Source organism: Carya illinoinensis, chromosome 1 (genome assembly GCF_018687715.1).
Source record: "Carya illinoinensis cultivar Pawnee chromosome 1, C.illinoinensisPawnee_v1, whole genome shotgun sequence".
Classification (NCBI taxonomy): Eukaryota; Viridiplantae; Streptophyta; class Magnoliopsida; order Fagales; family Juglandaceae; genus Carya; species Carya illinoinensis.
Window position 1 is genome coordinate 53,957,229 of NC_056752.1, and position 27,158 is coordinate 53,984,386.

General features: G+C 34.1%; 3 protein-coding genes across 6 annotated transcripts; 1 reads left to right on the top strand and 2 right to left on the bottom strand.

Moving 5' to 3' along the window:
• Positions 1-76: 76 nt before the first annotated feature.
• On the bottom strand, positions 77-742 carry LOC122287908 (histone H2B.2). Its single transcript, XM_043095530.1, has one exon. The coding sequence runs from the start codon at positions 673-675 to the stop codon at positions 238-240; it is 438 nt and encodes a 145-aa protein (XP_042951464.1). The 5' UTR covers positions 676-742; the 3' UTR covers positions 77-237.
• Positions 743-15,662: 14,920 nt separating this feature from the next.
• Positions 15,663-23,152, top strand: LOC122287924 (protein BTR1-like). Of its 4 annotated transcripts, XM_043095534.1 has the most exons (9): positions 15,666-16,068; positions 16,216-16,543; positions 16,667-16,905; positions 16,993-17,099; positions 18,989-19,182; positions 20,540-20,664; positions 22,332-22,427; positions 22,503-22,564; positions 22,666-23,152. In XM_043095534.1, exons 3-9 carry the CDS (start codon positions 16,672-16,674, stop codon positions 22,760-22,762), a joined length of 915 nt encoding a protein of 304 aa, XP_042951468.1. In that variant the 5' UTR covers positions 15,666-16,068; positions 16,216-16,543; positions 16,667-16,671; the 3' UTR covers positions 22,763-23,152. The 4 variants fall into 4 exon arrangements, with proteins under 4 accessions (XP_042951466.1, XP_042951468.1, XP_042951465.1 ...); XM_043095532.1 differs by lacking the exon at positions 16,216-16,543 and having other exon boundaries at positions 15,663-16,068; positions 22,646-23,152; XM_043095531.1 differs by lacking the exon at positions 16,216-16,543 and having other exon boundaries at positions 15,668-16,068.
• A 763-nt stretch (positions 23,153-23,915) lies between these two features.
• On the bottom strand, positions 23,916-24,974 carry LOC122287970 (glycine-rich cell wall structural protein 2-like). Its single transcript, XM_043095535.1, has one exon. It carries the CDS (start codon positions 24,789-24,791, stop codon positions 24,180-24,182), a length of 612 nt encoding a protein of 203 aa, XP_042951469.1. The 5' UTR covers positions 24,792-24,974; the 3' UTR covers positions 23,916-24,179.
• Positions 24,975-27,158: the final 2,184 nt, after the last annotated feature.

Here is a 27,158-nt window from a genome sequence, read left to right on the forward strand (position 1 = left end):
TTCGCCAAAATGCGCCGCAGTGATTCAATTCATTATCAACTAAAATGTAATGAACTTAATCAAGTGAACGTTCGAATGAAAGGAGAAAAGTATGTATTCCGTTCATTAATGTCATCGAAGTACAACGAGAGATGCTAATAACCCAAAAAATCTTTACATTCAGGAACCATTTAACCAATTCCGAAAGTACCAAAACAATCCACTAGAACCTGAATGTTTCCCTGAAATGCTAAAACCCTAAGAGCTAGTGAACTTTGTGACCGCCTTAGTGCCCTCCGACACGGCGTGCTTGGCAAGCTCGCCTGGCAAGACCAGCCGCACCGCCGTTTGGATCTCGCGCGAAGTAATTGTCGGCTTCTTGTTGTAGCGTGCGAGTCTGGAGGACTCCTGGGCGAGCTTCTCGAAGATATCGTTGATGAAGCTGTTCATGATCCCCATGGCCTTACCGGAGATCCCGATGTCCGGGTGGACCTGCTTCAACACCTTGAATATGTACATCTTGTACGTCTCCACGCTTCTCTTGGCCTTCTTCTTCTTCTTGTCTACGCCCGACGAGGCTGTTTCTTTAGGGAGCTTCTTCTCTGCCCTTGGCTTCTTCTCAGCTGCCGCCGCCGCTGCCGGCGCTTTCTCTGCCGGCTTCTTCTCGGCTGGCTTCTTCTCTGCCTTGGGCGCCATTCGAAATGCTAGAGAAAGAAAGAGCGCTTGATTTGTTCCGAGTTTGTAAATTGAAAGAGATGAGGAGTAAGGCATGGAGGTTTGTTTATATAGAGGCCCCAGATGAAAGCTGATTGGTGTATTTTGAGTGACGCGGATACATGAGGTGGACGGTTGGATTTTTATCAGCAACAGTTGATGATAGAGATTTCATTTTAGAGGGTGGGATTTCATAAAAAAATTGAATTCTAGAGCGCGTATTTTCATGCATATTTAAGGGTCCTTACACTATTATTTATTATTTATTTATTTTTATTATTTAATATTTTATTATTATTTAAAATATATCAAAAATTATTTTATTATCCACACACAACTTTAATCTTAAATAATAGAGAAAACCTTCGAGCCGATCTGGCTGTTTTTATTCAATAAACAGCCCTCTAATAGCAGCTATCCACGTAAGTTTTCAATTTTACATATTATACGTTTGCCTACACCTGATCAACAACCCTCCATCACAGTTTCGCATCCCCAAGTACTAATATGTTGCCTTCACTCTCGTCTCTTTCATGGTTACCAAGTACTGATCAAGCTCCTCTATCTCCATCTCATCGATCAGCTCGTCCCACAAGAACTTAATATTGTTTTCCATCTTCTTCTTCTACGTCAGATTCTCATCCATATTTGCTTCCTGGCATGGGTTTCAGCTTAGAGATGTTGGTCGGGCAGTTTATTGGCTGGTAAAGAATACTGGGTTCTTTCTTAGCTGGGATAATGGTAGTTGGTTGAGCAAAATTTGTGGGAAACTGAGTGATTCCTTCATTTGGAGCTTTAATCATGATCCATACATTCGGTTGTTCTATCTGCAAGTGTTTTTACATTTGTTATCTGATTTTGAGAAAATAAAGAAAGAGAAGAAGTTTGGTTGTTAAAAAAAAATTAAGGGTGGTTTCAAGCAAAGAGTTAACAACAATTTTGAGGTTGATGATCTCCGCAAATAAAATTTTGAGGTTGATGAGCTGGGACATAGTGTTGAACATGGCGTGATGTGAGAAAGATTTTGATACTGTTTTTTTACTGCAGGGGAGGGCGAGGGGGAGGGGTACATTGGCAGGGGAGGGGAAATTCATTTGTTATGGATTTTGATATAGTGTATACTTCTGTAAGGTGTATTTAGACTACATTCTGACGTGTCTAATTATCATTGGAGGGCTGTTATTCTACCACTAACAGATTGACCGTTCGGAAGCGTTTCTCTAAAGAATATAAAAGAAAGGATAGTGTGAGCGGCAAATGAGTTGATGGGTATTATTAATCAGAAAATGATATTTAGAAGTTTCCTCCTTTAGTTATACAAATGAAATAATCTCATTTTATTTAATTATTATAATCTTTGTAAACTCTTATATAAAATATAATAAATAATTAAATTTTTTAAAATTTTAAGATAAAATTAATATTTTATTTCACTTTTAACTTTTATCCCATCTCTTCTATTTGATCAAACGAACAATTGACTAATACTTTTAGGAAAATGATAAATGCAAGCGCCTAATACAATCGGCGCGCAGCCGGCTTGTCCACGTCACTCCCATTTCATTTTAAAAATATATAAAAAATGATTGAAAGAAAATATTAAAAAAAGAAAAAAAAAAGTGCATTGAACTTGTGGACCAGTAGCTTCAGTAAAGCATTGGTCTCAATAGCAATCCCAACAAACAAATACTGGGTTTCTCGCTTCGTCTTCATTGTCTTGGTCATTCTCTCCTTCACGATCGTCCCCTATTTTCAGGTAAATTTATTTATTTGTGATTATGTTCTTTTTTTTTTTTCCCTTCCTCGTTCTCTATTTTCTTGGAAATCGAAATTGGTCTGTGTAAATCTACAGAAGTGCCACGCAGAAATTCAAGTGAATGAGCTGAGCTTCAAACCCTCATCGCCGTTTTCGATTGTGCTCGAAGCCCTTCAAAAGCAAATTGGGTTTGCCTTTTTCTTTCCCTGATTCTGTCTTTTTCCGACTTCTAATTTATTATCTTCGCTTGGTTGCTCGGATTACGTATGACAAGAATCGGCTCTTGAGACCAACTTTGTAAAGGAACGGCTCCTCTCTAACACCGTTGGTTGGCCCTTAGAGCCCCTGACGACAGCCATCTCCCCTTAGAAAGTCCTAGCGAAACCAGAGCAAGAGGAAATCTTTGGCTCCATAGTTGTTGGTCTCCTAATCCAAACCAAATCAGACGAAGACGAAGAAGAAAACCCAGCTAAAAACTAAAACCCAGCTCTGTTTTTGCTTTCATCTGTAGCTCCATAGTTGCTTTCATCTTCGACAAAACGATGCGTTTTTATTTTATTTAACCACGTCAGCCGCGCTTACATGGCGCTTACATGGGACGACTGTCCCTAGCATAATTGATACTTTTATAATTATAAACAAAAGTTATTTTTTCATTCTTTCAAATTATATTTTCTTTACTCAAAGGTTATTTTAAAATATGTTGTATATTGGAGTTTCGTGGAAATGCTATTTTCCAACTAATATTAAAACTTTTGACATAATATTAAAAAGTTATTATAGCAATATTTTAAGAATAATGCTAGTTATCCTGAAGATGGATTTTGGTAATTATTATTTTTTACTTAGTAATTAGATAAATATTTTTTAATGATATTGTGAATCTCTCTTTTTTTTTTTTTTAATTTAAGGGCATAAAAATGAATGAAAAACTCAAAAAATAATAAAAAAGCCAAATGGCCTTCTGGGGACCCATCCTCGGTGAGTGTAGCACGATTCATATTTTAACTTTATAATAATTTTGTTTAATTTGTTATCTTGTATTTTCTAAAACCTCACAAAATCTCTTAACTCTAATAATTTCATTACTATTCACAAAATATTTTACTACTATTTACAAATCATTTTATTTCATCTCATTGTCCAAATAAGACCTAAAGTAGGAATGGGCAAAAACTCCACCCACTGATTCCGTCAGAGCTCCAACAACACTCAGACTCTGTTAGTACCCTGACTCCCCTAATCAGAGTCTTGAAGCCCATATTGTCTTTGAACTCTGACTTTGAACTCCAACGATTTTTATTTTTTTTTTAATTTTCACATAAGCAAAACGACATTGTTCCATTTTAAGAAGAATGACGTCATTTTGTTTATAAGGGAGTCCAAAACGCAAACCCTTACTAAAGTAACTGTTGCCCAGATGACTAACACAAGATGATGGGTGAATTGAGTTGTATTAAAAAAAAAATAACAATTATAAATCAAATATATAATATAAAATATAAACAAAATATGAAATAACAATAAATATAAAGAGTAAGGGTAAGAGAGAAGCAAACTCAGTATGTTAACGAGGTTCGGCCTCACTGCTTACGTCCTCGCCTCAATCTACCACTTGAGGATTCCCAAATTCACTATTCAACCTCCTTCAGGTGGAGATAGAAACCTATTATACCTTTGAACAACACCGCTACAAAGGATCCGTGTAGAACACCCTCTACACTTGCAATCACCTTACACGTGGTGATTCAACTATTCTCCGTGTAGAATACTTTCTACACGCACAAGGGTTATACACACCATTTTTCTGATACAAGAGCTGATAGTGGGTAGGTTATCAGAAAACACTCCTCAATGAGTGAAATAAGAACAATAAAGCGCAAACTATATCTCTCAAAATGAACAAGGATTAAGACTCAATGCTTAGAGAAGAGAGAATGAAAGCTTTGAATGAATGTTGTATGCTCTTGGTGTTGTGAATGTGAAACTCTCAAATGATCTATTTATAGGCATATGAGACTTCATATTCAAATTTAAAAAGATTCACATGTCAAAGACAACATCATTCATTTTTTCAAAAAAATCAAACCTAATCTTTTACTTTTGGCATATAACAAAAAGAGCACACTTTCCTTTTCAAAAAATTCAAACCTAATCTTTTACTTTTTGCATATGACAAAATGAGCACACTTTACTTTTCAAATTTTTCAAACAAAATCATCTACCTTTTGTATAAGTCTAAAAAAGCATCAACTTTTGAAAATATTCAAATAAAACATGCACATGTGAAAGATGACAATCAATCATCTTTACATCTTTAATATTTTCAAAGTTCAACCCTTTAATCAATACATGCACATGTAAAAGATGACAATCAATCATCTTTCAAAATTTTCAAATTTAATTTTCAAAAATATTCATGCACATGTGGAAAATGTATTTTAATGCTTTATGATAAAATATTAATTTTGAGCATTAATCATAATTTCGAATTTTAAGAGATTTACAACATTACTCTATGACTTTAATGTGAACTTGTTCCCTTATTGCTCATACTTGTTTCCTTAATGTGCTTGACTCCATTGTGTAGACAACTTGAACTTGAGACTTCTTTATTTTTTGAATTCATTTGTTATCATCAAAATCCATGTGTAGATTTATAATCATATGAAACTTGAAACCTTGAGTTCAATAATCTCCCCTTTTTGATGATGACAAATACTTGATAGAACTTGAAACCTGTATTAATACTTAAACTCCCCCTGAAAATATGCGTTAGTTTTTCAAGCAAAAGTATAAATATAATTCCAAACATATATAACAAGTTTAGCAATTTAAACAATGTTAATATTCTAATCTAAAACTTCTCCCCCTTTTGGCATCATTAAAAAGGATCGGCAGCAAGTAAATAGACCTGAGGAAAACGGTGCGTTAGTAGACACTGTAGATAGTTAAAAATAAATAAATAAATAAATAAATTTCATCCGTCCGTGACTCGACAAGTGCGGCTGGAGATTTGAAAAAATTGCCTGATGTTGTTGACAAACGAGATTGAAGGCTCCGAATTTCTAAAAATGTCATTTTCACCGATCAGAAAAAAAAAAATACATTGTTCTTTGTCTTGGATGATAACTTGTCTTATTCTTTATGCTATCTCTATAAAATCAGTCCTGAAATTCATCCAATCCGCATCAAGTTTTCTTCTCATCTCTATAACTCATCTGCATTCTTTCAACATTCTCGTTTTAAGCCTTCTATTTTTTTTTTCAATGGCTCATTCTTCTAACATTTCTCTAGATCCATCCATGAGGCATTCTGCATCTCAACCTCCTGTTCTTTCTGCAGCTGTCATTGGTGTCATGTTGCAGCAGGAAAATAATAATCTGACTAATAAGTCAGATTCTGATACTATTTATGACTTGATGAGTCTTGAGACTCGCTACTCTTCCTCTATTGTTGCTTTTTCTCAACGGCTACAAGCCAAAAATCATGAAGTTGAAAAACTCAAAGAACAAATTATTGTACTTCAACGAATTGTTCAAGAGTCTCACACAAGGGAATGAATCATTCGGCAGAAGAATAAACAGTTGAAATTTTTATTAGATTCTTCATTCCGCTTGCCGGTTCCTATGGATAAGAATGACATGATATTGTATGAAGAGAATGAGCGTCTCAAACATGAGGCTAAGAATCTCAAGTTTATGTAAAAGTATTTAAAAAATCTATCTCTATTTTTATTGACTCTAGTCTATCTTTTAAGAGATATTCATAGCATGCATCATACCTATTTCTCTTCTAATCATACATAATCTATCTTCTAGTAAAGACTTTGTGAAAATATCTGCTAACTGATTGTGTGTGTTTGTGAATTCTAGTACTATATCGTCTTTCTGCACATGATCTCAAAGAAAATGATATCTTATTTCAATATGTTTAGTTCTAGAATGATGTATTGGGTTCTTTGAAAGATTTATAGCACTTGTATTATCACATTTGATTGGAATGTGATTATACATGAGTTTAAAATCTTCAAGTTGTTGCTTCATGTAGAGAACTTGAGCACAACAACTACCCGTAACAACATATTCTGCCTCAGCAGTAGATAGTGCAACAGAATTTTGTTTTTTACTAAACCAGGAAACTAATGCATAATCTAAGAAATGACATGCTCCACTAGTGCTTTTTCGATCTATTTTATAGCCAGCATAATCTGCATCTGTGTAACTGATTAGATCGAAAGATGTGTGCTTAGGGTACCATAACCCTAGGTTAATTGTACCACTAAGATATCTAAAAATGCGCTTAACTGCAATTAAATGTGATTCTTTTGGAGATGATTGAAAGCGTGCACATAAGCACACGCTAAACATAATATCTGGTCTACTGGCTGTTAAATATAATAAGCTACCAATCATACCTCGATATATCTTCGAGTCAACTGGCTTACCGGATTCATCTTTATCAAGTTTAGTTGATGGGCTCATTGGTGTTCCAATTTCCTTAGTATTTTCCATCCCAAACTTTTTCAGTAATTCCTTAATATATTTTGATTGATTAATGAATGTCCCACTTTTTGCTTGCTTAATTTGTAATCCAAGAAAGAATGTAAGTTCTCCCATCATGCTCATCTCAAATTCTTCTTGCATAGTCTTAGCAAAAACTTGACACATATTTTCATCAGTAGCACCGAATATTATATCATCAATATAAATCTGAATCAAAAGAATATCATCATTTTCATATTTAATGAAAAGAGTCGTGTCGATTTTTCCTCTTGAAAAACATTTTTCAATCAAGAAACCACTGAGTCTCTCGTACCAAGATCTAGGAGCTTGTTTAAGTCCATATAATGCTTTTGTGAGTTTGAAAACATGATTTGGGGAAATATGATTTTCAAAACCTGGAGGTTACTCAACATATACCTCTTCATTTATAAAACCATTTAAGAAAGCACTTTTAACATCCATTTGAAAAAGTTTGAAATCTTTATAACAAGCATATGCAAGTAGCATTCGAATAGCTTCTAATCTTGCGACAGGTGCATATGTCTCATCATAATCGATTCCTTCTTCTTGATTAAAACCTTGGGCTACAAGTCGAGCCTTATTTCTAGTAATGACTCCGGACTCATCTTTCTTGTTTCTAAAAACCCATTTTGTTCCAATAATAGTATGATTTTTGGGTCTAGGAACAAGTGTCCAAACATCATTTCTTTCAAATTAATTCAACTCTTCTTGCATAGCTAGAATCCAAGATTCATCAAGAAGTGCGTCATCAATATTTTTGGATTCAATTTGAGATAGAAAAGCAGTATGATTGCAAATATTTATAAGAGATGATCGAGTACTTACACCTTGTGAAGGTTCTCCCAAAATTTGTTCCACTGGATGATCTTTCACAAATTTCCACTGTTTGGTTGCATCTTGTATTAAATTTTGATGATCTTTCCTGATGGCTCCATGTTGAACTTCTTCTATTGTTTTCTCTTTGTTGAGATTGAGACTTTCCGTATTATTTATACTTTTTGTTTCTTCATCAATAGATTTCTTGGAGAGTGGAGAATTAGATTCATTAAATACTACATGCATAGATTCTTGTACAGTCAAAGTCTTTTTATTGAATACTCTATAAGCTTTACTATTAGTAGAATACTTGAGAAAGATACCTTCATCAGATTTTGCATTAAACTTGCCTAAATTATCCCTGTCATTCAAAATAAAACATTTGCATCCAAATACATGAAAGTAACCAATGTTGGACTTTTTCTCATTCCAAAGCTCATAGGGAGTTTTATCTAATTTAGACCTTAGCATAACTCTATTTATAACATAACATGCAGTACTTACCACTTCGGCCCAAAAATAACTAGGCAAGTTATTCTCATTGAGCATTGTTCTTGCCATCTTTTGAAGAAATCTATTTTTCCTCTCTACTACCCCATTTTGCTGAGGAGTTCGAGGAGCAGAAAAATTATGCACAAAACCGTTTTCATCACAAAATGTTTCAATATTTTTATTAACAAACTCTTTTCCCCTATCATTTCGGATACTTGAAATAGTATAGCCCTTTTCATTTTGAATTCTCTTGCATAACTTGGTAAAGACATTATGTGCCTCATCTTTATGAGCAAGAAAGATGACCCAAGTATATTTAGAGAAATCATCAACAATAACAAATGCATAATATTTTCCTCCTAGACTTGCAACTCTATTTGGTCCAAAAAGATCCATGTGTATCAGTTGCAATGGTCTAGTAGTGAAAATATATTTCTTAGTTTTAAAAGAAGTTTTTGTTTGTTTACCAAATTGACATGCATCACAAATTTTGTCTTTAAGAAAATTTGTTTTTGGTAAACCTCTCACAAGATCATTTTTTGAAAGTTTGGAAATAAGTTCCATGTTGGCATGACCTAATCTTCTATGCCATAATTAACTAGTTTCATTTTGAGCTGAAAAGCAAATAACATCTTGTGAGGTAATTTCTTTAAAATCAATTGTATAAACATTATTGTTTCTAAAAGCAATAAAACAAATATTACAATCATGATCATTCAAAATAATGCATTTATCCATTTTGAAAGTAACTGTGAATCCTTTATCACATAATTGACTTATGCTCAAAAGATTATGTTTTAAACCTTCAACAAGTAGAACATCTTCAATTATGAGAGAAGATTCATTACCAATTTTATCTATTCCCACGATCTTCCCTTTCGGGTTGTCTCCAAATGTCACGTGTCCTTCTTCTTTATATTTAAGATCAAAGAACTTAGTTTTGTCTCCCGTCATGTGTTTTGAACATCCACTATCTAAAAACCATTTGTTTTTGCTTGTGGAAGACTTCATGCATACCTCAATGTTATCTTTAGCCATAAGACAAAGATTTGTTGATTCTCCATTGCTTGCTTCACTATCTGAACTACTTGAATCATCATCCCATGTAGCTTTCATTGCTTTCTTGCTCTTGTTTCGATCTTTCTTTAGCAGAGGACAATCTGGTTTGATATGACCAGATTTATTGCATTTATAACAAATTAAAGTGTCATTTTTACCTGAATCTTTCTTGGAAAACTTTTTGAAAGATTTCCTTGGAGGAGTTCTATTTTTCTTCAAGAACCTTTGAATTCTTCTTGTTATCATCGCAACTTCTTCATCTTTATCTTCATTTTCCTCATCTTCATCACTTTCACTTTCATGAGGAACAACTTTAAGTGCTAAGCTCTTCTTTGGCTTTCCTTATTCTTCTCCTCTTTTCAATGTGTACTCATGGGTGATAAGTGACCCGATGAGTTCATTGACTTCGAGCTTCTTGAGGTCTCTAGCTTCAAGAATCGCTGTCACTTTTGATTCCCAGCGTTTTGGTAGAGAGTTGAGAATTTTTCTTACTATCTCCACCTTGGAATAAACTTTGCCAAGAGCTGTCAAGCTGTTTATGATATTAGTAAAACGAGTGTGCATACTAAAAATAGATTCATCATCATTCATCTTAAACATTTCATATTCATGAGTAAGAATATAAATTTTTGATTCCTTGACTTGCGAAGTTCCTTCATAAGTAACTTCCAAGTTATCCCAAATTTTTTTTGCCGTAGCGCAATTCATTATTCTACTAAATTCATTTCCATTAAGAGCATTATATAATAAATTCATAGCAGTTAAATTTAAAGTATAAAGTCTATCGTCTTCACGATCAAACTCTTCTTCTTCCTTTTTGACCTTTATTCCATCAACCACTTTTGTTGGAATATAAGGTCCATTTATAATATATTTCCAGATTTCTCTACCTTGAGCTTGAAGAAATATTCTCATTCTAACTTTCCAGAATGAGTAATTATCTCCACAAAAGAGTGGAGGCCGACTGCTAGATTGACCTTCACCAAATGAAGCTGCAATGTTAGCCATAAGATCTTAACTCAAAAGATAGTTAATCTTATAATAGATCTTTTAACTCTGATACCAATTGTTGCCCAGATGACTAACACAAGAGGGGGGTGAATTAAGTTGTATTAAAAAAAAATAACAATTATAAATCAAATATATAATATAAAATATAAACAAAATATGAAATAACAATAAATATAAAGAGTAAGGGTAAGAGAGAAGCAAACTCAGTATGTTAACGAGGTTCGGCCCCACTGCCTACGTCCTCGCCTTAAGCTACCCCTTGAGGATTCCCAAATTCACTATTCAACCTCCTTCAGGTGGAGATAGAAACCTATTACACCTTTGAACAACACCGCTACAAAGGATCCGTGTAGAACACCCTCTACACTTGCAATCACCTTACACATGGTGATTCAACTATTCCCCGTGTATAATACTTTCTACACGCACAAGGGTTATACACACCCTTTTTTTGATACAAGAGCTGATAGTGGGTAGGTTATCAGAAAATACTCCTCAATGCGTGAAATAAGAACAATACAGCGCAAACTATATCTCTCAAAATGAACAAGGATTAAGGCTCAATGCTTATAAAAGAGAGAATGAAAGCTTTGAATGAATGTTGTATGCTCTTGGTATTGTGAATGTGAAGCTCTCAAATGATCTATTTATAGGCATATGAGACTTTATATTCAAATTTAAAAAGATTCACATGTCAAAGACAACATCATTCACTTTTTCAAAAAATTCAAATAAAAGGTTCTTCTTTTTCAATTGTTAAAGACAATATCATTCACTTTTTCAAAAAAATCAAACCTAATCTTTTACTTTTGGCAAATGACAAAATGAGCACACTTTCCTTTTCAAAGAATTCAAACCTAATCTTTTACTTTTTGCATATGACAAAATGAGCACACTTTACTTTTCAAAATTTTCAAACAAAATCATCTACCTTTTGTATAAGTCTAAAAAAGCATCAATCACTTTTGAAAATATTCAAATAAAACATGCACATGTGAAAGATGACAATCAATCATCTTTAATATTTTCAAAGTTCAATCCTTTAATCAAGGCATGCACATGTAAAAGATGACAATCAATCATCTTTCAAAATTTTCAAATTTAATTTTCAAAAATATTCATGCACACGTGGAAAATGTATTTTAATGCTTTATGATAAAATATTAATTTTGAGCATTAATCATAATTTCGAATTTTAAGAGATTTACAACATTACTCTATGACTTTAATGTGAACTTGTTCCCTTATTGCTCATACTTGTTTCCTTAATGTGCTTGACTCCATTGTGTAGACAACTTGAACTTGAGACTTCTTTATTCTTTGAATTTATTTATTATCATCAAAATCCATGTATAGATTTATAATCACATGAAACTTGAAACCTTGGGTTCAACAGTAACTAAACTACATTGTAATATGGAAAATGGGTCCAAAATGCAAGATCCCATTTTCCCCCCACTTTCGCTATCTACACCTTGCACCTCTCATCTCCACAACACCTTGCACCTCTATTGTCCACACTATACCCACGTCATCTGCCATCACTTGAGGTTGCCGCAAGCCATTTTTCGGAGTTCATCAAATTATAATTATTTGTAAATTCACTCGGTCAGTTAGGTTTTTTTTTTTTTTTTTTTCAATTTGACGATTCCAAAATCCTTTAATTATCATATTGTATTTAAAATTTATGAAATGTGTATGATTTGATTTTTACATTTCATTGATTTCCAAATTTTAAGGTGTTAAATTTAAGAATATGGGGATTTAAGTTTTGAAAAAATTGAGATTTTTACTTTCAGATAATATTCGCTCAAGTGTCGCTCAAGCGAACGTTTAATTGTTGTGTTTTATTTATTTTTAAAACCACAAATATAGTTAGACACATACGTTTTTCTTTTTCAATATTTTTTCAATGTGTAGATAATTTTCATAGCATGTTAAATGATGATTGTTTGTTAATTGTTTTATATAATTTTAAACTAAAGCTTCGCAAAGCAAACTATAAATGTTATACCATTTGGTCGTGATTCTCTATAAGAGAATGACACAATTGTTGGCATCAATGACAGGTACTCATTAGAAACTCAATATCACGATCATCATCATGCAAAAATATCAAAGTTAGAGATGGAGGTGAGTTCATAACTTCATAATATGTCTTATTTTATGTCATGTATCAATTGACTGATGATTTAGAAGTCTATAGTTAAGTGGTTAAAGAAAAAAGATAATGCATATGATCAAGAAAACTTCATGCAAGAAATCACTATCGAGTCATTGACTAAAATACATGGACTATGCGGGAGACTTGGCTATTTGAATGAAATGACATTATTTATATTTAGTGCTGTAAATTTAAATTTATTACAAATTTATAGTTTAAATTAAAATTTGTTGCTTGTGCACATTAAATCACCTATTTGTATTATAAATGATTTCGTTATTGTATTAAAAATTTTGCTTTTTAACTTTTTTTTTTGTTTTTACAGTATTTTAGATTTTTTAATTACTGTTTCACATTATGTTGTCTTTTTTATATATACATATAGGGATGAGTTAATCTGAGTAAGGCAAATCCACTTCAAATTCGATTCCAAAGAATCGAAGCTCTGAACTCCGATTACAAAGAATCGGAATCAAGTGACATTTTGATTCCTTACCAAACCTGCTCTAAATCTAATCGAAATGAGAGGAAAAGGGTAGGCATTATGACTTTATTGGAGTCCTAGCTCTACCTAAAAGTTTCACAATAACTCAAATTTAAAACTTCAACAGTAACTCAAGAAAAGTTGCATTATAGTATTATATAATTTAATGTTTGAAATATACATACGACTCATAATCTACGGTTCTTCACTTCTTCCCCCGACACATTCCACGTTGCATTATTGAAGGATCGTAAAGGAAAAAAAATATAATAGCAACAATTCCGTTAAAAAAGAAAATACAATTACAAACTTAGTTTTGAATTAGGTTGGATTTTATTTCGGGAATTTATGGACCCCAGTTCAAATCTCATTTGCTAAGAATAATTAATACTCTTCATCTTGAATTTCTTAATTTTAATCAAGAAATTGATATGATGCAATTTGGATCAATTCAAAGAGTAGAGAAACAAGCTTCTTTCTCACGTGATACAATAGATTCAACTGTAGAGTTTTAAAAAACATGTCCATTTTGTAAGTTCGAAAAAAATAACATAAATTTATTGTCTATTTTACGTTCTTATTTTGCCCATGTGGTATGAAAAAAAATGTTAAAAATACTCACAAAACACTTTAACTTATTCACGTTAATTTTTATAATTTTTTATTTAAGTAATATTACGTATAATTAATTTAGCATATTTTTTGTGTACTCTATTAATATAACGCAATTTAACATTTATTTGATATGAAAAAAAGTAATATAGCCAATCATATCAGTGGAATGTATAATAAATATATAAAAATTACTATACATAAAATTTTTGTTTTCATTTTCTTATATTTTATTTTATTTTATTTTTAATTAAAATGATGAGAAAATCACGTGGACATATAAACTCTTTGTGAATACAAACAGCATTGCCCATGGTATGAAAACCAAACCTTGGCCACTAGTTTCCTATAAGTTAGCCTATGAAAACATTAAATTGATTAAAAGTTAAAACCGCCCTATATCGAACCCATACTCTACTCTTAACATTCGATTGTAATTAGAAACTCACAACTTTCATAATTAAAATCTCATTATCTTTCTTCAATTCAGAATAATTGAAACTAATGTTGAATCTTTGGCTAACGTTGAATGCCAAAGTTCATTGGTATCTGTTAATGTTGTTGTTAAAGAAGATTCTCCAAGTGTCATACTCGTACTATTCAACGAATATCTTATAAAAAGCCTATAATATTTATTTTTGTAGTTTAAAAATTTAAATGCTAATGTAGATGTTAGTTGTTTTTTTGTTGTTGTTGTTATCTTCGTGCGAATTTAATAAATTTAATCAAAATTAAGACGTGCACGCATAACTTAACAAAAACGTGCGGTTGATATCGGGAGGTATTCCTATACAAAAAGAATTAAACAACAGAGACCCAGCCTCATCAAATACCAAACAAAATTGATTTGGAAAATGAGCAGATCAAATACGTTATTAATTTATTTAAAATACAGGACTGATGTGGAATTATAATGAATCGAAAATGATAAAGAGATCTATAGAGAACTTTGTCGAGTGGCATTGTTTATTTGAAATTTTTTCTTTTTCGGCCTAGTTTCAAAGACGGCTATTGATATGAGTTTTAAGAGTTTTACTATTTATAATCTTGTACATCACACTTATTTTTATTTATTTAATTTAATTTTTAGTTTTTCTAAATTAATTATTATTTTTTACTTATTATGCATACACTATATTTTTAATAAAACAAAAAAATTTAAAAATTATGTATAGTATATAATATGAAAATAATAAATAGAATTTTTCAAATTTTAATCGTACTGAATACCAAATTATCCACTTATTCGCATTAGCCATTAGAGGTGATACAGAGACGGTTACTTGCTATTCAAGTTTACTTAAAAAAAAAAAAAATTATACCCAACACAAATATTCAAATTTAAGGATTTCAAAAATCTAAATTATTTTAAGAAAAATATTTTAAATATAAAAAGATTACACAAAAATAAATTTATAAAATTATGTGATTTAATATGATATATCATATTATAAAATTATTTTTATTATAAAATATATATAATGAATTTTATAAAATCACATCAATTTATATATTTATTTTTTGTAATTTTTATATATCTATAATAATTTTTTTATTTTAAACATCGAGGAGTTATGATTCCTATTAATGAAAAGCGGGTATCCAGATCGGATATACGCTCGAATTTGGATCTAAACATGTTCGGGTGTCCAAATCTATACCGGATGAACAGTATCATACATGAGAGGGGTGCGAATTTCACCTCCAGTGGAGATGACCAATTGAAGCAGGAGGAACTCACCTACCCCACCACAATTCTATGGCCGATTTTCTACAGTGTGATAAAAAAGTTTAGGACTTAGTTATAAAACTCGAGGATACCCGGAACGGTACAATTTTGAATTTACTTACACGCCTAGTAGACAAATTTACATGCTATAGTAGTAGTATCTATTTTTTTCAGTGACATTTATATCCAAAGACAAGAAAAAAAGAACGCCTAGAAGTGACAAAAAGGTTACCAGCCTACCAGGGTGAAGGTCAACGTTTGATAATTTAAGCCTTATACGGTAATTCACTTCGCAGATCGGTCTTATTCGTCATTTCATTTCATTCAACACCGTCGCACGGCACATGTAGCCCTTGTTCGCATACGAAACTCTGGTTGGCTCCAAATCAAACGCTACCTAAAGGGCTGCAGCAGCTCCCCTACCCCCTCCCCCAACCCAAACCCAAACCCACTATTTTTCCCCTAATAGGCTATAACGCTCCCCAATCAATCGGGTCTTGTTCCTCTCTCCCTCACGCATCCTCTTCAACTTCAGCTTGTCTTCCTCTCCAAAAAGCCATTCCAATTGCTTTCCAGTATCTCTCTCCGTGAAATTGCTGCCTTTTCTAGCGGTGGCACAAGGAGAAGGAGGATTTAAAGCAATGGAGTCAACTGAGTCTTCGTACATGTCGTCGCCGGAGGCACCGCGTAAGAGATCTCCACCGCCTCCCAAGTCTCCTACCTCAGGTCTCTCGGATCTGATCCCCCTTCTCTCTCTCTCTCTCTCTCTAAAAGTCTGATTCTCTCTCTTGACCTTTCTGTAATTCGTTGCAGCAATTCGTTCTGATCATTACTCTGTTTTAGAATCATTGTTCGTGAACGTTTATGCCGCAGGTGGAAGGTGACGATGTATAGTTGTCAAATCTGCATTTCTCTTTCTGTCAAAACTGAAACCCTAACCCTAACCTACTGAGAAAATAGAGGAAAAGGGAAAGAATCTTATGGTTTATACTGTTAGGCATTGTTTGCTTTCCGAGTAACCGTGGAAAGAAGCATAATCAGTTACATTGAGGTGTCCCGATAGGGATAGTTAAGTAGTTCTGCGAGGCTCTTTTTTGCATCAAATAATTTGCGGTATTGCACACACAATACAATGTTACAAGTCCATGATATTTTGGTTGGTGGTGGCGAGGATGCACTCTTGACAAAGCGGTAGATGCATGTAACGTGACATTACAATAGCACTTTCATTTGGTATTTTTTTCTATTATTCTGATTGTTGAAATTCGCCCTGAATTGGTTACTTTTGCTCATTGATCGTCTTCTGTGATGCTTGATCTCACAGATTCTATGGAGAAGCCCACACACATCAAGTTTCTCGTGTCAAATGCTGCAGCTGGTTCTGTTATTGGAAAGGGCGGCTCAACAATAACTGATTTCCAGTCGCAGTCTGGAGCTCGAATTCAGTTGTCACGCAACCATGAGTTTTTCCCGGGGACCACTGACAGGATTATTATGATATCTGGAACAATTAATGACGTACTTAAGGCTGTAGAGCTGATTCTTGCCAAATTGTTGAGTGAGGTAATTCTGTTTATTTTTCGGTCAATACTTCTGAACAATTGTTCTGCATATATCCCGTACTAAGTGAAATTTTCTTTGGTTGGTTAGCTTCATGCTGAAGGAGGTGATGATGTTGAACCGAAAACAAAAGTCAGGCTTGTTGTTCCAAATAGCTCATGTGGTGGCATAATCGGGAAGGGTGGTTCCACCATAAAGTAGCAATCTGATCCTTTTATCCTTCTCAGTTGTAAAACTTGCTTAAGATCCGTGCTCTTTAAAACTTTACTGATAGATAGAGTGTTTTATAGGCTGTGACATAAACATGCTTTTGTGATTGAATGTTTCTTTTACCAACAAAAAAAGGTTGGAATGTTTCTCTTATCCTGTTCCTTTTCTGAATAGTTGATCAAATATTGGGCTTCTTATGTTGAATTTCTTCATAGTACTCATTTGAATGTTATGTTTATGAGCAATTAATTGTGTATGTCTTGTATGTCAATTTAGCTGTCTTAGATTATCCATAGATAGAAGATGTTTGAATTCTTTATCTCAGTTATGCCATTTCCTTTTCAGTGAGAAAATGAATTAGCGTTATGGTATTTAAATTCTCTTTTTTGAAAATGAACATTATAGAGTATGTTTTTAATGTTACTTTAAAGCTTGATACAGCACTTCAACTATGACTATGCCAGTTACCAATCCTTGAAGTGCAATTAAGAGTGGCGTAAACCTGCTTGGGATAATCCCGTGCATATGTGCACCTTTGGGAGTTAAAATTAATGGAAATAACTTAGATATGAATGGCTAGGTTAGAGGTGAAGACATTTGTTAAAAGGAACACGTGCATATGGTGAGGTATGGCCTTTGTTTTTGCTTAGAAAACCATATTTTATAGTATACTTAATGCACCCAAAGAAAATGGCGGGTTGAATGTTTTGTAATGATTAGGTCTTTAAATGAAACAACTTGGGGCAGATTTGAAGTTAACGAGTTCGAATCTTGTTCAATGAGTAAGGGGGAGATAATATTTTTGATAGGCTTTATTGATGATTCTCTGAAGTTCCGCAAATATATGTTGGAGTTAGAAAAAGACATTGGGTAAAGAATTAGTGATAAAATTGCAAGCCAGGGGTAAGTCCTAACCTTTTACAAGGTGATTTTTGAGTCACCTACAAGTTTAATTGAAGTGAGGGAGCTGATAAGATAACGAGGAATCATCTTTGTTCCAGGGGATAAAATCTTTGACCAGACACTTATATCCTCCTTTGAATCCTTCACATTTGAGTGTTAAAACGTCAAATCCCTATGTAACTGTCTGTGGATGTGGTTTTCTTTATCTTATGTCGGAGTTCCTTCCCACAATCGGTACCTATCTGTTGGAAAGATGCACAGTATCCATTATCTCCAAGAGAACTTCTGAGGAGATCTTGGAATTTTTCTCAAAGAGTGTGTTTGTACCCATTTTTTTAAATGTTTCTGTCTTATCTCCCTGGCTGTTGGAGACTGCATATAATCTAACCTAGTATATGATTGTAAAGACTCTTCAGATGTGGTTTCTGATATGAAAGGGCTGTAAAGATGGTGAGGTTTCTGCTTACGTGGCAGCTAGTTACCAATTTCATTGTGGTGTTGTTTATTATGATTGTTCAACAGTATAGTGACCATCCTTAAATTTTAACTTTGTAACTCTATAGTGACCATCGTTAAATTTTAACTTTGTAACCCCAAGGGGTTGGCCCAAGTGGTGAAGGCCTTGGTCTTGGGGTATTACTCCATTCAAGGTCCAAGATTTAACACCTCATGGGTGCAAACAATCGTTTAGGGCCACGCTTCCTTGTGAAAAGCCAGCAATTTAACCAGTTCCGTGTAGGGAAACTTCTAAGGGTGCAGTGCACGGGACTGGAGTTTACTCCACAAGGGTGGGTCAGAAGGGCCCTGCCTTGGAGAGGTTCCATGAACAAAAAAAAAAAAAACTTTGTAACCTGATTTCCCTAATTTGTTGATTGTAAGATAAACTAGTACTTGATTTCGTATTGCAGGTCCCTGTTTATGTCTTGGCGGCCTAAAAGTGGCTATTGCTGATATCTGGTTTTGCATTGAGCAGGTCCTTTATTGAAGAATCACATGCTGGAATTAAGATATCTCCTCAGGACAATAGCTACTATGGGTTGAATGATAGGCTAGTGACATTGACAGGAACTCTCGACGAACAGATGATGGCTATTGATCTGATTCTTTCTAAGCTGTCTGAAGACCCCCATTACTCCCAGTCCATGAATGCCCCATTTTCATATCCAGGTGCGGCTTCTGTTATCAGATTATCGAGTTAATGATGCTACTATTATACTTAGAGTAGCTTGTAGTTTTCCCACATTTCCATATTTTTCCTTTATCTTCTCGGGTCTTATGGTTTAAGTAATGTTCTTGATTCCATGTTGCCAATTTTTAATGTTCTTTCTATAAGTAGCACGTAGTTTGTAATTAGGCTTTTTCTTATATACTCCCTGTATACTCCGGCTTTGCCTTTTTATGTGGATCAATAAAATTTCTTTTACCTATCAAAAATTTTTTTTTTTTAATGTTCTGCACTTTTTCATGTTTTTTGGCTCTGCTGTGAAGTGTTTACATTTTGGTTAATGCATATTTAAAAGATGGTCTGGGTTTTGCGGTAAGAATGTGGTAAATTTGTGAATGAGTATATCTAGATTTCTCTAGTTGTGGAAGACCATAATCACATTATTCTGAGGCCATGAGATTTGGCCGGAGTTGAGAACATATTCCTCTTCTTCCCTCCCCAAGCCTATCCCAGGCAGACGGTTCTTCTCTCTCATCTTTCCACATTTTCTGCATGCCTGTTGCACTGAAGAGTGAGGAAGGGAGAATGCAACCACGTAGGAGTTTTATAAATGAAGTTGATGTGTGTTTAAAGATAAGTTAAATTGATTAAAGCCGGTACGATAGGCTTAGGGACCCACTTGAGTAATCAATTTAGTATGTTTCTTGGGAACGTGGTTTTGGAAATATCAGAATAGAAAAAGGCTTAGAGCTGATTACATTTTGATTCTCCAACTACTGAGTGGCAAGTGCAAAAGCTCTATTCATGGCGATAGTTAAAATTAACCTTTTTATTTTTATTCCAGTTTTTCTTACCGTATTACTTATATTAATTTTTTTCCCTTAATGCACTGTTCAATCTAACAAAGGAAACTTCTCTTGCAATGAAAGTTAAGCTTGGTTTTTAAGCAGTTTCCAAAATTTTTATTTTTGTTTTTTATGAAGCGGTGATTGAAAATGAGTTATTTTCTTATTATCTAAAATTTCATAGAACTTCACGCCCATGTGTTGTTTGCTTGAGATATGATGGCTGATGAAGGTCATGGGAAGAGACTACAAACCCAAAGGAAGATTTAAAAGCTTTGATTATTTAGTGAACCTTTTGCCTTGCTTCACCCACATTGTTGTTGCCTCACAATGTCTAATATATAGCCTTTAATAGATAGAAATAACGTTCTTATAGCACAGTTACTCCCTTTTCTTTTTTGGATAAAAAGGCAGAAAGCCGTCTGATAGCATAGTGTTGCTTATATTATATTTTGTCTAGAATTATAGTGGTGAAGTTTGATATGTAGTAAGTCCCCTTCGGCTTCAATCTTAGGTGTTTTCTTCTCCGGTTTTCATGGTACTCCATATACATATGTGCTTCCTTCTGTTGCAACAGCACCCCAGAATGCAATGAGCTATGGAACAAATGGAGCTGGAGGGAAGTTTCCGAGCAACAAGGTTGGTTGTGTTCTGTAATGTTTTGGTTATGTTGATGTCTCCTGAAGTTAATTGCACTTATGATATTAATTCTGATTTTCTAAGATTCTATTATATCACTTGCGTATCCCTTTACTAGAGCCCAATTGCATGCATGGGCTCAGAGGTCCCAATCTTTGTGTGACCTAAATGAAAGACTTGGTTCTGTGCCACATGTTTTCCAGATTGATTCGGCCTTTTTTATACAGTTAAATTGGGATGATCTAGATTGGAAGTATGTTACAGTAGACATGTTTCTGTTTTCAAGCATTTGGCTTGAAGGATGCCGGCCATGCCATATTGTTTGTGGTGAATAAGTCAATTTAATTATTCTCAGTTGTATGTCATGTCCTGCCTGTAGACCGTCCTATTGGAACTGCAATTTGAAGGGACTTTGTTCTAGATTTTTCTACTGCTTAGTTTTTACAGTGAGAAAATATATCCGTGAGAGTTGTGTGGCTTGAAAAATGTAATTTATGGTAATGTGTAATTACATATTCTGGCTGTGTCAGATTCATGGATCTTAAAGTTGATGTACCCGAAGGGGTTGGCCCAAGTGGTGAAGGCCTTGGTCTTGGGTTATCACTCCCCTCAAGGTCCAAGGCTCAACACTTCACGGGTGCAAACAATCTTTCGGGGTCACACTCTCTAGTGAAAAGCCAGCGATTTAATGTAGGAAAACTTCCGAGGGTGTGGTGCACGGGACTGGGGTTTACTCTGCATGGGTGGATCCGAAGGGCCCTGAACCTCTGACATTTAAAAAAAAAATGGTTGATGTGAAATACTTGGTGCTGAGAAATGGTATGCATGGGCTTGAGTCCTGTGGATGTTTCTCATCTTTCACTTCTTTTAAGACATTAAGAGGTTAAGATGGTCAGTAAATTTGAGGTGATGTGGTGTTTTCTGATGCAAGTCTATCCAAGGTGTGATGCTGAGGAATCATAGGTGTGACACATAGGTTTATCTATTTTTTCTCCTCTTTGTTTTCATTTGAAATTTCTAAGAATTTCCCATCAAACTCCAGCGAACATTTATATCACAATTTGCATGTATTTTCCCCCCAAAATCCTAATCTTTAAAACGCTATACCATCCATCAATCAAATAACCATAAAATCCAAATCACTATTCCCGAGTTTTTGTTCACAGTCCAGGAACAGCTACTCACTGCCCAAGGTTTTATCTTTTTTCACATTCAATTGTACCATTCCCTTATACCATTAGAAACCCTACCTTTCCTTATATCTTCCAGCCTTTTCACACCAAAACCCCAGACCTAGCTATCTCAAACCCTACAAACCTCTGCTGACAAATAAACTCTTTGTAGCCTGGGGTCCTTCATTTCTACTATCCTACATCACTTTCGCCCGATTTGTCCCTTCCTATTGTGAATATTGACAACCAGAAAATTGGTATGCATGGTCTGTAATGTGACTGAGGAAAATAGGTCTCATAATTTTGGGCGAGAACCCAAGTTGTGATGTTCCTACTTGTCTGTTGCTCCAAATGCAGTATCTCAGTGAGTGCATACCTGTCTGTACTTCTAAATTTCATTGGGCATTATTCTTGTTTTGTTTTGAGATGTTTTGAATAATATTCGTGCTATGTATTTTTGGATTGCAATTTACAGAAACTTTTGATATTTTCCAGGAGGATCGAAGTAACTCTGTGACTATTGGCGTTGCAGATGGACATATTGGGTTTGTTGTTGGTCGTGGTGGAAGAAACATAATGGAAATTGGCCAGGTACATAAGTAGCAAATGGTGTCATTTTTTGCATAGTGCATGAGCACAAAATTAGAACACATTATTTTCTTGCAGGTTACTGGGGCCAGAATAAAGATATCAGATAGAGGTGATTTTGTGGCTGGGACGACTAATAGGTAAAAAGGATTCATGAAGGTTATCAGTCTGGTTGCCAATAGGATGAGTTTTTTGGCAATAAATTATTAACGGTTCGTCAGTCTTGTACCCTGTTCTGCAGGAAAGTCACAATTACAGGGTCACACAGAGCAATTCGTGCAGCCGAGTCCATGATAATGCAGAAAGTGGCCTATGCTTCCGAGAGGGTGATTGATTAGTTTTGAAATGTCCGCATTCAAAATTCACGTTGAGAATGTTCGGGGGGAGATCTACCTGTAATTTGCTTATACGTTTGATCATTAAGAAAGGGGAAAAAAGAAGAGCCATTGACATATGTTGGCACATGATAGATGTAAGTTGGAAGAAATTTGCATAATCTAGTAGGGGCAAGAGCGGGAAATTTTCTTGTTGTCGAGAGAGATATAATTGTGCTAGGAATTTGTTTGAGATTAAGTTTATTCCAAAAGAAAACGTTGGAAAAAAAAGCCATTATTCATCGACCATATAGAATGATTCGCTTTACTTCATTCACGGTTGTAACCTGCTAATTTAGCAAGTACGTACACTGTCTGATCGTTATCTTAATTCGTTCGATTCTTAGTTCAAAATGTGAAGATTTTTCTAATGGAGCATTTATACTGCAATTCATGATAACAAACTCTTGATATTGATTCAGTTTTTCTGTCGTAGTCATCGTTATTTATGCTGGTTGCTTCCCGTCGTTGGCTTTGTCGCTCCTTGTATTTTTTTAAACGGTTCTTATATAGGTCCTATTGGGGCGAAGTTGTGGCCTGTAACGATGCCCCAGTTTATAGGTTGTCATTGGAATTGAGATAAAAGTTAAATAAAATATTATTAAATTATTATTTTTTAATATTATTAGTATTTTAAGATTTAAAAAATTTAAATTATTTATTATTTTTTGTGTTAAAAATTAAAAAAGTTATAATGATTAGACGTGAGTTTAAGAGAGGATGAGTAACCATTTATTATTTTGGCTCATAGGAGCAGGCAACAATTATTTTTGTGCCCCCTATCTCCAGGGCAGCTTTAGGCTAAATAAGTAAACTATTTCTTACCTATGAAAAAAAAATATTTATTATTATTATTATAATTATCATCTTTTTATCATATCTTTATGTTGCGTTCAATTATTTTTAAATATCTAAAAACAAGAAATAAATTTTTTAGTGATAATCACATGATAATAAAGTCGCTTTGCAGGGCAATCGAAGCCATTGAGCACGATAATGGTATATTTGATTCGACTTGAAATTTCTAGCTGGACATACCCATGTTGTGAGGATGCACTAAATTCAAATAGCACATCAATTGCGAAAGCGAAAACCTTAAAGTTATATCACTCTCGAGTTAACGATATCAACAAAGTCACTTTTATTCTATAGAGTACGTAGTAGTATATATAATAACACTAGCAACCGTGTCTCGGTAGTGTATATGGTGCAAGTGCGCTGACATTTCATGCAGTGCTTGCAACGTACGTCCACCAACACATAACATGCATTGCATGCGGGGTGAATTCCGCTGCAATTTATTCTATAGTTCCAAACGCCAAAAGATCAAGAAACTAGCTAGTGTACATACATAAATACATATGTATGTATGTATGTATACTCATGGGAAATCATCATCCCCATTGCCATAGCCTTCACCATAGCCTTCACCATATCCATAGCCAGATCCATTTCCAGAACCGCCACCACCACCTTGCCCGCCTCCACCTCCGCCACCTCCTCCACGGCCACCACCATGACCTCCTTGACCATCCCCACCTCCATATCCTTCTCCATGACCAAACCCACTTCCATTTCCTAAGCCTCCACCTCCTCCACCGCCTTGCCCACCTCCACCTCCGCCACCTCCTCCTTGTCCGACCCCATGACCTGATCCATATCCTTCGCCATGCCCAGAACCGCTTCCAAATCCTGAACCACCCCCGGATCCTCCTCCACCACCTCCACCTCCTCCACCACCTCCACCTCCTCCCTTACCATAACCACCTAGTCCTCCTCCTTCACCAAATCCAGAACCACCCCCTGACCCAAACCCAGAACCAAGCCCACCTCCTCCTCCTCGCCCTCCTCCACCGCCACCACCACCGCCTCTTCCTCCTCCACCGCCACCACTCTTACGATCTAAGGCCTTTGGTGATGATCTCGCGGCAAAGGTAAGGTCCACAAGGAGCAAAACCAAGAATGCAGCACCAACCAGCCTAGAGCTGGACATTTTTGAAGTACGAAGGCTCGACGTAGGTTGACTAAGATACGTATTGAGTTTGAAACTCCTCTCTGTGTTTCAGTACTCACTATGAGAAATCAATATTTTGTGAGTGAAAAAGAGTTGAAGTAGGGCCTTTATATATAGGCATCGTGAATGCTACATTTTCCAAACATTCCTAACGTTCTAGACGCATGTCTACTGGCTTCTTTTAATGATCTGGCTTGGTGTGTTGATTAAAAAAGGTAATCGGAAACGTGTGTGGACGTTTAGTTTGTTTAGTGGTGATGGTGGCGGGTGGGGGCCATGGCGATGGTGCAGCAATTGTGCGTGATCGTGGTGGACTTTACGTCTTCTTGTCGGCATGCAAGTTCTGATCTCCATATACCATAATATTTCCGGTCTTCCACTCTGGACTAACGACGAGATGGATCCTGGAAAGTATGCTACGGGGATGTGACCAATTAGTTAGATGCAATTCCACTTCGTCAATCTGTTCATATCTTGAAGCGACTGCACTGTCTGCCCACAGGCGCGCGGAGGCAGGTATTATTTTTGGGGTGTTTCTAAGAAAATGTGCGTGATCTTGCATTAAAGTTGGATTAATTTGGGCGGTGGAGTGTTAGAATATACTATTATTTATTATTTTTTTATTATTTTGTAATACTATTAATTATTATTTAATATATTATTATTATTTTTTCATTATTTTTATTTAGAGAATATCGAAAATAATCTCAGTACCCAACGCAACTTACTAGATATTTGCTGGCTGGGATATGTATGTTGTTGTGGATTCAAAAGACATTAACAGAATGAACATGACAATTATTTCGAATTTTAAATATAAGTTTACACACTAAATATTACATTTTTTTTTTCTTTTGTCAAATGTTTAAAATATAGATAATAAGTAAACGAATTTAATTAATTTAAAAAGAATAAATTCAAAACAAAATTTTAAAAAATTATAAAAGAAAATATAGCACGTGATATATAAAAATGATGAGTAATATCCCTGGATGCATGCCTTGATCAATACCTTAATTGGATGTCCGTATGGAATATTGAGTTTCGTATTCCATCTATGTCATACAGTAGAATCAAATTACTAGTTTTTTGTTTAAATTTTGTAACCATCATCGTTTTTTTTTTTCTGTTTTTAACACGGTATAAAATAAAAAGTGAAGAATTACAAATAATTTCTGATAATTTAAAATCATGTATAACAAAATTATTAAAAAAAAAAATTAACTAGCTTATAATTAATCTCTAAAAGTATTTTAATTGTTTATAAAAATCCGTAAATACTTTAGACAAAGTTAAAGAGTGAGATGAGAATTTTATGAATAATAGTAAGATAATTTATAAATAATAATAAGATAGTTTGAGTAATAATATTTTATGAAATTTTGAAAAAAGAGAAATAAAAAATTAAATAAAAAATATTATAAAGTTAAAAATATTGTTAGAATATTATTTTTATTTAAATATTTAAAAATTTTAAATTATTTTTTATTTAAAAATTTAAAAAATTATAATAATTAATTTAAAAGTATTTATATTTAAATAATATTTTATCAACAGTTGAGAAATTACGTAAAATAAAAAAAATAAAATAAAATGAGATAAATTTTTTTACAGATAAGCTTAATCATCACGATTCTGACTATAACAGTACGGATATTAATGCGATCCTTCGTGTCATCACGTTGAACCAACAGCTTCTCCTCCTTTTTTGACTATCCACTCGAATTTACGGGGATACTATAATATATAATTTCTCACAGACATTCGTCGAGCCATCTACTACCAATTCATATAATATTCGTCAAACCACTCGATCGATCTGTGACTCACAGGCATATATTACATATATTATATTATGTACAAGAAAAATGAGACCTTTTAATGAATTGTAGGCTTGAACCGAGCCTACATTTATCTACCCTTCTTCCAATACATATATAGTGGTGCTACCCCCATTATATAATATAACATCATATATACGTATACATATATATAAATATAAATAAATAATTAACTTAAATTGTAGGAACAAATGATAACTTTAATAAAAAATTTATATACAATCACTTGTGTGTATTTTTTACACATTTTATTAATGTAAAATAATAATTATTTTTTTAAAATATAAAATAACTGTTTCGACTAATTATATAAATAAAATATATAAAAAATATATAAAAATCACTATATATATATAAAATAATTTTTTCATTCAAATACTATCGCTAGTAATACTCATGATGATGGTCAAATCTCCAATACGTTACTGGGATGCGTTCCATTTTCCAAGTGTATGCATATAGAACGACATGTGGCAGCTGGCTTTCTTGCACTTTGCCTTGCCTT

Coding starts and splice junctions, on each gene's coding strand:
- LOC122287908 (XM_043095530.1), bottom strand. CDS start 675: ATGGCGCCCAAGGCAGAGAAGAAGCCAGCCGAGAAGAAGCCGGCAGAG.
- LOC122287924 (XM_043095531.1), top strand. CDS start 15,984: ATGGAGTCAACTGAGTCTTCGTACATGTCGTCGCCGGAGGCACCGCGT. Junction 16,069..16,666: donor TCCCAAGTCTCCTACCTCAG/GTCTCTCGGATC, acceptor TTGATCTCACAG/ATTCTATGGAGAAGCCCACA. Junction 22,565..22,665: donor GTGGCTGGGACGACTAATAG/GTAAAAAGGATT, acceptor CCTGTTCTGCAG/GAAAGTCACAATTACAGGGT.
- LOC122287970 (XM_043095535.1), bottom strand. CDS start 24,791: ATGTCCAGCTCTAGGCTGGTTGGTGCTGCATTCTTGGTTTTGCTCCTT.